Source organism: Macaca fascicularis, chromosome X (genome assembly GCF_037993035.2).
Source record: "Macaca fascicularis isolate 582-1 chromosome X, T2T-MFA8v1.1".
NCBI classification, from domain to species: Eukaryota; Metazoa; Chordata; class Mammalia; order Primates; family Cercopithecidae; genus Macaca; species Macaca fascicularis.
The window spans coordinates 18806680-18819375 of record NC_088395.1 but is presented as its reverse complement, the minus strand read 5'-3'; the positions used below and the strand labels follow the sequence as shown (position 1 = coordinate 18819375).

At 44.7% G+C, this 12696-nt stretch overlaps 1 protein-coding gene across 9 annotated transcripts in view; it reads left to right on the top strand.

Annotated features, from left to right (window-relative positions):
- PHKA2 (phosphorylase kinase regulatory subunit alpha 2) overlaps positions 1-12696 on the top strand; it is a 91332-nt gene that overhangs the window by 37608 nt on the left and 41028 nt on the right. For 8 of the 9 annotated variants that reach the window (XR_012429813.1, XR_012429811.1, XR_012429812.1 and 5 more), the window contains 6 exons: positions 1506-1586; positions 2821-2919; positions 6044-6190; positions 7668-7721; positions 8643-8765; positions 11220-11315. Coding sequence is in view for 5 of the 9 variants with exons in the window: in XM_005593095.4 (XP_005593152.1) it covers positions 1506-1586; positions 2821-2919; positions 6044-6190; positions 7668-7721; positions 8643-8765; positions 11220-11315 (600 nt within the window). In the remaining 4 variants the exon portion in view is untranslated. Of the gene's footprint in view, positions 1-1505; positions 1587-2820; positions 2920-6043; positions 6191-7667; positions 7722-8642; positions 8766-11168; positions 11316-12696 lie in introns of those variants that run through there. The other variant, XM_074028984.1, reaches the window with a different exon arrangement.

Genomic DNA, 12696 nt, shown 5'->3' with positions numbered 1-12696 from the left:
TTGGGCCACAGGAAGGCGCAGATGAGAGGAGTGCTCAAGGAAAGAAGCCCAGGCTCAGTCACCAGGCATGCTCAGCGGGGAAGTTGCTCTAGGATGCCTGAGTCTCAGTCTCCACATTTTGAAAATGCTCCGGCCAGGCGTGGTGGCTCACGCCTGTAATCCCAGCACTTTTGGAGGCCGGGACAGGTGGATCACCTGAGGTCAGGAGTTTGAGACCAGCCTGACCAGTATGGCAAAACTCCGTCTCTACTAAAAATACAAAAAGTAGCCAGGTGTGGTGGTGTGCGCCTGTAATCCCAGCTACTCGGGAGGCTGAGGCAGGAGAATTGCTTGAACCTGGGAGGTGGAGGTTGCAGCGAGCTGAGACCACGCCACTGCACTCCAGCCTGAGCAACAGAGCCAGACTCCGTCTCAAAAAAAAAAAAAAAAAAAAGAAAAGAAAAAAGAAAATATTCCTTTTTGGAGATAAAAAAATAAAGACTGAAATGTTGGCATCAGTCCTGTGTAAGTTGGGTGGTCAGCTTTCAGTAGTACACACAGCATTGTTTAAAATAGCATCCCATAGCCGGGCGTGGTGGCTCAAGCCTGTAATCCCAGCACTTCGGGAGGCCAAGACGGGCGGATCACGAGGTCAGGAGATCGAGACCATCCTGGCTAACACGGTGAAACCCCGTCTCTACTAAAAAATACAAAAAACTAGCCGGACGAGGTGACAGGCACCTGTAGTCCCAGCTACTCGGGAGGCTGAGGCAGGAGAATGGCGTAAACCCAGGAGGCGGAGCTTGCAGTGAGCTGAGATCCGGCCACTGCAGTCCAGCCTGGGCGACAGAGCGAGACTCCGTCTCAAAAAATAAAAATAAAAAAATAAAATAGCATCCCATATGTGGATTTTTTAATGAGAATATGAATTATACGTTAGGTACACATGTATCAAGTTCTCTGGGTGCCAGCATTCTGAGTCAATCCCTAGTAATTGGTTTGTAAATACCACGTAGGTTCAGTGTTCTGTGTCTCAGTTGTGACTTTGGCTCCAGTTACTTGCTGAGCATTTTTTCCCCAAGAGGTAATGCTAAAAATAGGTACTAAATTATTTTAAATGCTTTTGCTGGCTTCGACTAGTTATGACCCATGTGCTAAAGTTTCTGTATTCCATCTTACAACATAAGTTCAAAGGCATCGACTAAATAGAGAGGCAGCATTTTATTCGATCTTAAGAAGATAAAATAGTTTGTTCTCCATACATCCAGAGTTTCTTACAAATGAATACCTTCTAGAAATAAGAAATTTGAGAGTGTTGTGGCATGCACTTTTGTCCCACTTGAGTATTTTCTTCTAAAATTCTGCACAGAGGTCTCATGAACTGAAATCGAGGAAGAACACAGTATGAGTCTACAAAGCCTCCGAGAAGATCCACTTATGTTTCAAAAGGAACATGAAGCATTTTTCCCATAGCACTTCTTATATACCTCTTTCTCCCCTCTGATTCCCACCTTTTTCTCCCCCAGGATTATGGAATGTGGGAGCGTGGAGATAAGACTAATCAGGGCATCCCGGAATTGAATGCAAGCTCCGTAGGAATGGCCAAGGTGACGGTCGTCCTGTTTGTTCTTCCTTCTGCACGTTTTTACTGCTTTGATTTGGTTCCCTTCATCAGGAATTTGGATTTAATCTGATTAGCATATTTTTCAAAAGTCAACAGCAAGTATGTGAAATTCAAGTGGCACAGGTACCCCAGCCACCTGAAATTCTAGGTAAAGAAGGTAGGTTTCCAATGCTGAAATCTGCCCATGGCAGAAAGTAAGAGTGATCCGTCCTGGTTAGCTGCTGCCATCACCCACGGGTCTAAGCTCTTGCTGTTGTTTAAGAAGCTGCATGTGTGATGTCCGGTCTTCTTTTCTGGGTCTCAGAGAGGACTGGAGAATATCACCACTTTGTAGGTCGGACTCACAAGTTCAAAAGTCTGCAAGGTCAGTCAAATAACAATACGAAGTGAAACTAGCCAGACAGCAAGATGGGGGTCAGAGGAGGTATTGGGGACATTAGGAAACTTTCCCTGAAGGTACTTCAATTCAAACTCATTTAAAATACTCTTCAAGCCAAACAAAACACACCTGTGGGGCAGATTCAATCTGTGGGCCACAGTTTGCTTCTCTTGCCATAGACATATAGTGTGCCTCCCTCCCTCCTCCAGAATGAAGTGTATTTTTTGGACAGAGTAGAGCCTCCAGGGCTATAATTTTTAAAGCAACAAAAATTATGCTCTGTTGAAGTAAACAGAAAATGTACTTATTACTAAAAGAATTAACTTTCTGAAGTGCCAGATGTTTGAAGTTAACTGTTAAAACGTGAGAGAAAAGACGACCATGAATTTAGTGCACACACACACACAACGTTATGAACTTGTTAATTCATTTTTTGGTAGAACACTAACTTCACTTTGGAAAATGTTTTTCTGTTTTCTCTTTCTTGTTTCCATAATAAGCAGCAATGTACAGGAGAGCTCTGATCCACTGAAAATAAGAATAGGGCCAGGCACGGTGGCTGACGCCTGTGATCCCAGCACTTTGGGAGGCTGAGATGGGAGGATCACCTGAGTCCAGGAGTTTAAGACCAGCCCTGGCAAAATGTAAAGACCCTGTCTCTAAAAAAAAAAAAAAAAAAAGACTAGAACGTGACTACAGGAGTTTAGCTGGATTTTTAAAATGTGTTTCGTTACCTTTGGGAAAACATGTATACTAGATTGCTTAATGAAAAAGGAGTGCCAGATACTGGAGTGTATGTTTATTAGAAAGAAAAAGTAACTCATACCTGTGTTTGTAGGCAGCTCTTGAGGCAATTGATGAACTGGACCTTTTTGGAGCCCATGGAGGACGCAAGTCAGTGATTCATGTTCTGCCGGATGAGGTTGAGCACTGCCAGGTAATAGCCTCTTGCATTTCAGAGAGCAGGGAAGGAGAGTCCGGGCATGGAAGGCCTGGGATGCAGTGCAGATTCCCCACCTTGCTGGCTTGGTGATACTTTGCTTCTTTGAGCTTCAGTTTTCTCACCCATAAAATGGGCATCCTGGGACCCTCTCCTCTGGCCTCACAAGGTAGTTGTAAGAATCAGTCAACTTAGTCTGTCTAAGCACTTTGTAAACCAGAAAAGTGTAAGACACCATGATGCTGTAGAGATGGAATCAGCAATCCAAGCAGCCTTGTTTTGCAAGAGGCAAATGTTTTATGTGTTTTGAGCACATTGGTGGTTTTCTTTCAGGTTTATTTCACAGTGCCCCCAAATTGAATGATGAGCTAGTTCACTTGGGGGTGGGGGGGTGGGGATGAGTGGAATAGGAAGTGGAGAAGAAATGAGATGGGAAATTAGTACAACCTCTGAAATACAGGTCAGAGAAAGGAGTGATTTAATACAGATTGGGGGATTCTATTGAGCAGAGTGCAAGTCATCAATTGCTAGGCCCTCAGCACACTCTTATTTAGTCGGAGCCCACTGTGTGCCAAGTATGCTGCTAGGGCTAAAGAGGGTCAGATACATAAAGACTTGTGAATGGAGAGCTTTTGGTAGAAGTTTGTGTTTCCAGGCAGAGAAACCCTAGGGAAGAGTGAGTTACAGAACAGGGCCCTGGGCTCAGTTGGCTATAGAAAAGAAACCTTTATTCTGAAGCTGAAGGGTTCCACCCATCTTGACCCTATCTTCCAGCTCACTCAATTTTTTCCCTTTAGGTAGTCCTGGTATTTCTTGGGGTATAATCTTTTTTTTTTTTTTTTTTTTTTTTTTTTAAGAGGAGGTCTTATTCTATCGCCTAGGCTGGAGTGCAGTGGTGCAATCATAGCTCCCTATAACCTCAAACTACTGGGCTCAAGCAGTCCTCCTGCCTTAGCTTCCCAAGTAGCTGGGACTACAGGCATGTGTCACCCACATCCAGCTAATTTTTTTTCTAATTTTTTTGTAAGGACAGGGTCTCGCTCTGTTGCCCAGGCTGTTCTCCAACTCCTGGCCTCAAGTGATCTTTCCACCTCAGCCTCCCAAAGCTCTGGGGTTGCAGGCATGAGCCACTGTGCCTGGACGTGGTGTGCATCTTAATAGATGTGTAATCCAGTGGAAATGCGTGAGCTTTGCAGCCAGCTGGGCCTGAGTTAGATTCCTAGTTCTGTCACTTACTAGCTGCTCGAAGTCTCAAGGTCCTCAGGTGTGAATTGGACATGGTACCCTAAGTCCTTCTTTGTTGCGGGAAGTCAGGGACCCCGAACAGAGGGACCGGCTGAAGCCGCGGCAGAAGAACATAAATTGTGAAGATTTCATGGACATTTATTAGTTCCCAAAATTAATACTTTTATAATTTCTTACACCTATCTTTACTGCAATCTCTAAACATAAATTGTGAAGATTTCATGGACACTTATCACTTTCCCAACCAATACCCTTGTGATTTCCTATGCCTGTCTTTACTTTAATCTCTGAATCCTGTCATCTTCTTTGTGAGCTGAGGAGGGGATATATGTCGCCTCAAGACCCTGTGATGATTGCGTTAACTGCACAAATTGTTTGGAGAGCATGTATATTTGAACAATACAAAATCTGGGCATCTTGAAAAAAGAACAGGATAACAGTGATGTTCAGGGAACAAGGGAGGTAACCTTGAACTGGCCGCCGGTGAGCCGGATGGAACAGAGCCATATTTCTCTTCTTTCAAATGCAAATAGGAGAAATATCGCTGAATTCTTTTTCTCAGCAAGGAACATCCCCGAGAAAGAGAATGCGCCCTGAGGGTAGGTCTATGAACGGCCCCCTTGGAGGTGTCTATCTTTTATGGTGGAAGCCAAAGGGATGAAATAAGCCCCTGTCTCCTGTAGCGCTCCCAGGCTTATTAGGATGAGGAAATTCCCGCCTAATAAATTGTGGTCAGACAGGTTGTCTGCTCTCAAACCCTGTTTCCTGATAAGATGTTATCAATGATAATGTCTACCTGAAACTCATTAGCAATTTTAATTTCGCCCCATCCTGTGGTCCTGTGATCTCGCCCTGCCTCCACTTGCTTTGTGATATTCTTTTACCTTGTGAAGCATGTGATCTCTGTGACCCACACCCTATTCGTGCACTCCCTCCCCTTTTGAAAATCACTAATAAAAACTTGCTGGTTTTACGGCTAGGGAGCATCACCGAACCTGCCAACGTGTGATGTCTCCCGCGGACACCCAGCTTTAAAATTTCTCTCTCTTGTACTCTTTCCCTTTATTTCTCAAACCAGCCAAGACGCCTAGGAAATAGAAAAGAAGCCACGATAAATATCGGGGGTGGGGTTTCCCCGATACTTCTTCATGTGAAAGATTCAATGAGCTTGTGTTTGCAGGGGTCTAGCCCCATGTCTGTACATGTTAGATCTCAGTGTTAACACCTTCCTTTCCCAAACTTTTCCTGATAATTTCAACTCCTTTCCAAGTTTCCGGCACCTAATCCAGCCACTTACTTATAATTGAGGCCATATTATAGTGCCTCTAAGTAACCCTAGAAAGATTCTAGGACTAAACTACTTCTGTGGTTTACCATTTTGTCTGAGTATTCATGAGATCTTCTGGATTTGACTCCTCCTTTAAGTGGTTTCTGGGTCACCCAGTCCAGCTGTTCACATTCCACAGAAGCCAGACATTTCTCCAAGCTGGCCACGTGTATGTGTTCTTTTCTGGTCTCTGTCTTCATAGCCAAGACACCTTAGCCTACTGACACAGGTGGCTCTATAGTTCCTCCCCTACATGTCCTAAAGGTCTGGCAAAGTCATCACTGCACGGAAGGAAGGGAGACAAGCAGTTTGCAGCACGGGCTCCAGACGGTACCATGCTCTCCCCAAGCCCTGACTTCTCGCCTGAGGAATAGGAATCATTGGCTGGGTATACAGGGTTGGCCAGCAGGGGCCATGTTGGTAGGACAAAGCTTTACTCAAAATTGGCAACCGTATTTGAATGTTCCCTTGGGGCTGAGCGCATGGTCCCTAGATACTGCGCCTATTAGTGCATCTCCAGATTAAACCACCTCTTTGTTTTTCATTCAGTCTATTCTGTTCTCCATGCTGCCAAGAGCATCGACATCTAAAGAAATTGATGCTGGACTTCTTTCCATTATTTCCTTCCCGGCCTTTGCAGTGGAAGATGTAAACCTCGTAAATGTGACCAAAAATGAAATTATTTCTAAGCTCCAGGTAAGTATTAGCCATGCTGGTGCCCTTCTGTCCTGTGTGATGCGCGTGGAGCAGCTCACCCATGCCTCAGTTCCCCATGAGGTTAATTGCTTGATTTAGCTAAGCAGATGCATAAAGTGTTCAAAGCTGAGTCTACAGGCAAGAAAACAAAGTCTCCGACTGATTTAGTGGCTTGGTTCTCTCCTTGAGTAGCAGAACTGGCACTCAAGCAGGCACCTTTGAACCCCAGTTTGTACCAGTACCATACTTCTAAGGCAGAGCTGCTTAACCCTTTAGAGGTCACAGACAGTGTGTAGAGTCACTGCCAGAAAAAGAAATGCATATGTCCCAATATCCTCAAACTTTACACACAATTTCAGTGGACTTGCCAATCCCAAAGTTACCTTCAGGTTAAAAAAATCCCTGTTTTGAGGTGAAATGCAGTAACCATGATACACTAAACTGAGAATATTAAATACTCCAGCCAGTTGAAACTGTCGGTAAAATTATCAAACAATGTAAGTTTCCCTAAGCTGAAATCTGCAGGTTGATTGTCCTATTTAGGTTCCATGAAAAATGCTTTTGTCCTTTGGAGTCCCTATGTCTCCAATCATATTCCCAAAAGAAAGCAGCTGTCTCAGTCAGGGTTCAGTGGGAAAAAGGGAACCCCTTTACGTAGTTGAAGTAGGAAGGGAATGAATGCAGGGAATGAAGTGTTTACAAGAAGAGCGGGTTCTAGGCTGAGCCTCCTGGGATGACTCCCAGGACAGTGCAGTGCTGGTCGCTAGGGCTAGGGACATAGTTGCTTCCAGTACCCTTGCGAGAGCCACATCTGCTGTAGCAGCTTCCACATACTTACAGAACTGGAGAATGGACTCCCAAAGCTGCGATTTATGGATTAGGGGGTTCAGATTAAGAGACTGCTACGCCTGCCCTCCTTTCTTAGCATCCAGGAAGCTGGGACAGAACCCTGGAGCCTGCAGCCCAAAACCAGCAGCGACAGTCCTAAGCATAGGAAGCCACCCCCCTCCGTTTCTGCTAACCTTTGTGGAGGTGCATCTGACCTTAGAGCCTCCTCTGCAGCCAAAGCCTAACTTCCAGGAGCCTGGGGAATGTCCTTTTAGCTTTCCAATCTTGCAGGTAGGAGCAAACCAATCCAAGTATCTGCCTTGGTGGCTTTTCTAAATAGGGTCCTTTTAGGTCTCTGTGTAACACAGTAAATCAGAATGAAGGCGTGGTTGTTCACTGAACTCTTGGTAATTACTCTTGCAGCCCTGATACTCCAATGGAATGTTTTGGCGTTCCCTTCCAAGTACCAATCAAACCTGAATTGATTTTGCTTATTACTTAAATATATTAATAACTGTACTGACAGCAAAGAACAGTTAGTATAAAATTCACTACTAAAAGATTCATGGGAAAGAGGGTGCAGGGCTGACTTGAATTAAAACAGCAAAAAAATTCCTCTGAGCTCATCGAATGCACTTTCTCTTATTAGGGGCGTTATGGATGCTGTCGCTTCCTTCGAGATGGTTATAAAACTCCAAGAGAGGTTGTATTTAAATATTGTTTCTTATCCTTCCTCAACTGTTTCATCTCTAAATTGCCACTGTGTTCTCCCTGTATTGATTATAATTATATGTTGGAATATTGGAAAGGGAAGTATTAATTTTGGAGTCAGCAAGCCTGGAGCCAGGCAATAGAATAGTATCTTCAGTAGGGACAGTGAGCTGGTCATTTAAAACCAGCTTATAGGCCAGGTACAGTGGCCTGTAATCGCAACACTTGGGGAGGCTGAGGAGGGAGGATTGCTTGAGCCCAGGAGTTCGAGACCATTCTGGGCAACATAGTGAGACCTTGTCTCTACAAAAAAATAAAATAAACAAAATTAGTGAGACAGGCGTGATGGCATGTACCTGTGGTCCCAGCACCTCAGGAGGCTGAGGTGGTAGGATCACTTGAGCCCAGGAGGTCAAGGCTTCAATGAGCAGAGATCACACCATTGTACTACAGCCTGGGTGACAGAGTGAGACCTTGTCTCAAAAAAATAAAAATTTCTTTAAAATTTTAAAAATAAATAAAACCAGCTTGTAGACAAGGACAACTGGTTCTGTGGCTCACACATTTTTCTTAAAGACCAACTGTGGCCTCCTCCTTGGGTTTCTTTGCCACAGTGACTAATATAATGATATAAATCAGATCATCTGCCAAACTTGGTGGTAGACATATTGCTATTTCTTTGTTAGAGATATAGGAAGCTTTAATATAATAAACTACCAAGGAGTCTTGTGTATGTTTCTGAAATGTTACCATGGCAAACTGCCAAAAACAGCATCTCATTATAGTAAAATCCTACTCATGCCAACCTCAAAGCTGTAAAAATCAGACAAGCATGGGAAACCCAGTGAGGCACGATGGTATTATGTATGTACTCTGACATTACGTTTTAAAAGTTTGACTTATTTGATTCTAGGACCCTAATCGACTGCATTATGATCCCGCTGAACTCAAGCTCTTTGAAAACATTGAATGTGAGTGGCCTGTGTTTTGGACATATTTTATAATAGATGGAGTCTTCAGTGGTGATGCTGTTCAGGTGAGAAAATGCTGGATGTTATGTTGATAATTATTTTCATTTCACCGGTATACTGATTATTATTAGAACATAGGGTTGTGCAAGAATTTAGGTCACTGTTTCAGTTATCTGTTCCCACTCAGCAAACTTTCCCAAAACTGAGTGAATTAAAGCAACAGCTATTTTATTTATTTGCTCATGATTCTGCAATTTGGGCAGAACCCAGCAGGGACAGGTTGTGTCTGCTTTACCTGCTGTCAGCTGGGATGGTTCCATGGAAGTGGAGAATCTATTTCCAAGATGGCCTCACTCACATGGACAATTGATGCTGGCTAGCAGCTGATGCTGGGAGCTCAGCTGTGCTGTTGGCTGAGGCCTTGGTTCTCCTCCACATGGCTACCTTGGGCTTCTCACAATATTGTAGTCTCTGGGCCATTAGTTTTACATGTTGGTTGTTTTCCCCCCCAGAACACAAAAGCAGAAGCTGCCAAGCTTCCTTAAGTGTTAGGCCCGGAACTGACAAAATGTCACTTTCATCACATTCTGTTGGTAGGGCCATCCCATATTCAAGCAGGAGGGGACTAGACAAGGGCATGAGTACTAGGAGGCATGGTTCACCGGGGTCTAGCAAGAACAGTCCATCACAGACAGGTTTTGCTGTTGCTGTTGTTCTTTCCAGATCAGCCAGTGGTTTGCTGTCTTTAACCCTAGTTTGGGGTGCTCTTGGATAACATCTTACTTCATGTAACAGCCTCCTAACTTGAATCTCAACCTCTGGCCTGGCTCCCTGCTGTTTCCATTCTTCTCACCCATGCCAGAGTGATCTTATTAAAAGGCAAATTAGGTTATGCTACTTCCTTGCTTGAAAGCTTGCTTGAAAACCACTTCGTGTGTTTTGTGGGGTTCCATATGATCTGATCCCTGCTTTCACCCCTTTAGCCTCATTTCTTAGTGCTGCTTTCTTGAGTTCTGTGATCCAAGCACACTGAAGTCCTTTCAGTCCTTCAAACAGGCCATGTGCCCTCCTCTCTTCTCAAAGGCCTAGGACATTCTTTTCTTCCCCAATTGCCCCTCCCCCTTCCCTTGGTTCAATGTAAGTGTGTCTTGTTTCAGAAAGCTTTCTCTGACCCTAAAAGCTGGGGCAAGTGCCCCTGCGCCCCACAACTATAACAGCATGGGTCACACTATGTTGTATCTCCCACTTACCTGTCAAAGGACCCTGGTAGAGGCCATCTCTCTCTCCAGTTCACGGGTATAGTCCCTGTGCCTAGTAAACATTTGCTGATGCAACACTCATTTGTTCAAGACCTGCTTCTTTAGCTTCTACTTGGTACCATGCTCTGTGCTGAGCCCTGAGCATACTTCGTTGAACAGAACTGACCTGGCCTTGTGAAGCTTACATGGATGACTGACATCACAGATGCTTTGCCATTTTTTCAACTGGTTCTGATCACGTTTGGTGGGGGTGGGGATACGCAATCAGAGATCCATTTTAGCTCTTGAAAGCTCTCCTCAGGAATGCTGGGGGGCTTCAGAACCAGCAGTCAGCTGGAAATGTTAATATTTCCCCACTGTTGATGCTCTCTCTTAGGCTTCAGTGATTATCTTAGGTTTTCTGTCATTTTATCCCAGAATTGAAAGATCTCAAAAGAATTGACTTAGAATTTCAATTGTGAATAGGCTTAACAATGATGGGGGGAAGAAAACTCAGGAGAGGAAAATGACTGTGTTCAGCATCTTGTTGATTAAGCCTCGTGAAATCTACTGCCCTACTACACCTTTGCTGTCTCTCACACTTGTTGCCCAATGACATTTTTAATATGGAGTCAACTTTTTTAGTGCCCACACATGAGTGAGAACATGCAGCATCTTTCTGTGCCTGGCCTATTTCACTTAACACAATGACCTCCAATTCCATCCATGTTACTGCAAATGACAGAATGTTATTCTTTTCTTATGGCTGAATAGTCATGAATGCCTCTTAAGTAGAAAACTTACCAAGAGATGGAAATGGGATACACTGCTTAAGATACAGCTTCCCCCACAAGAAGTTTATAATCCAGTTGCTGAGACAAAATTTAAATATATGAGGGGTTAAGAATGAAATAATTACATGATGGATTAAAGACAGAACATGAAGGACATCTGACACACGGTGTAGATATGACTACTAGAGGAATTTTGGGGAAGAAACAGCTACTGCATGATGGGTGCTCTGTCTCTCTTTCTGGAAGCGTGACAGGCAGGGCTGAGCTTAGACACACTCCTGAGAGGAACAGCCGATCGTGTTTAGCTCCTCCTAACACTGTAAGTGGGCCTCCTGCACTCCTGGAGCTGAGGGTATTTGTGCATTTCTTTGCCCTGTGTCTGAACTCTAATCTGTTGCCATGAGAGCTTTTTTTCTATGTTGCACTGCTGTTACAGCATTCATGACCAGACCTCCTTCCTGCCATGGATGATGGGGCTGTTTTCCAGGTCCAAGAGTACCGAGAGGCCCTGGAGGGAATACTCATCAGAGGCAAGAATGGGATCCGCCTGGTGCCGGAACTCTACGCTGTCCCGCCTAACAAGGTAACCCAGTGGCAGGGGGCCCTTTGCACTGCTTATCTAGAAATAAGTGACTCACTGCTTGGCCTGTTGGTATTCTTTATCCCCTTTTTCGATCTAATGAATACTTTTTCTCCAAACGTGGTTTCAGAAGCCTTAGGTAGGCTGGGCACGGTGGCTCACGCCTGTAATCCCAGCACTTTGAGAGGCTGAGGTGGGTGGATTACTTGTGGTCAGGAGTTTGAGACCAGCCTGGCTGACATGGCGAAACTCCATCCCTACTAAAAAAAAGAAAAAAAAAAGCCAGGCATGGTGGCACATGCCTGTGGTCCCAGCTACTTGGGAGGCTGAGGCAGGAGAATCACTTGAACCCAGGAAGTGGAGGTTGCAGTGAGCCAAGATCACACCACTGCACTCCAGCCTGGGCTACCGAACAAGACTCCATCTCAAAAAAAAAAAAAAAAAAAGCCTTAGGTAGTGTCCAGTCTATCTCAAGGAATCATGGCTTTGGAAAAATATGTGGAACATGCTTGATCACGGGTATCACGGGGAGGCAGCAGTTGAAGACCTTCAAATGATACCTGTCCCTCCCCCCAAGTCCTGACACAGGCTCTCTGAAGAGCGTAAACCCCTGTTGTACACTGTGTTCTTACACACTTCCACAGACGAAGCCCGGTGTACAGGGGTATTGAGAATCTCTTCCTTTGATTCAAGCAGTTTGCAAGCTAGAGTTTGAGAATCAGTTAGAAGCCATTCTACATCAGGGAGAGAAAAACAGTCCAGTTCCAAGAAAATGCCCAAACATAGTTTTATTCTATCAAGTTTCCTAAATTGGGTTATGATGGACCTATTATCTTGGCAGGAAGATTTGTCTGTCAGTATCTCATGGTTAGAAGGGAAGAATTCTTGGTTCCAGGCTGTCCCTTGGATGCTTTTGGTGCCTCAGGGCTTGATTATTGTGTTTGTGGGATGAAAAGGCCTTCAGAGGGCCGTGTCTTCCCCAAAATTGCCAGGGCCTGGAGGAGGTCATAAGCCAGCAGAGGCCTGGCATACAACGACTTGGGTTTAGGTGTTCTGTGGTTGAATCAGGCCCCCACACACATGGCCACAGGACTGGCATGGCCTTTTAAAGTGTCTGCCTCAGCTCGGAGAGGCTGTGGAACCTGTCAGAGCTCACACAGCACTGGGCTCCGCCCTGGGGCCAGACCCCAGGTTCAGGGCCTTGCCCCCACCCCACACTGCCTCCTAATGGGTGATCCATTTCTGTGTAATGGAAGTATCTACACAATGGATGCTCTCACTAGGCTTCTGAAAGCAATAGTATAGTGGGCTTCTTTATTTTTCCATAGAAAATACATTTTAAAGGAATCTGATACTTGATCCTTACGGCAAAATAGGTACCACC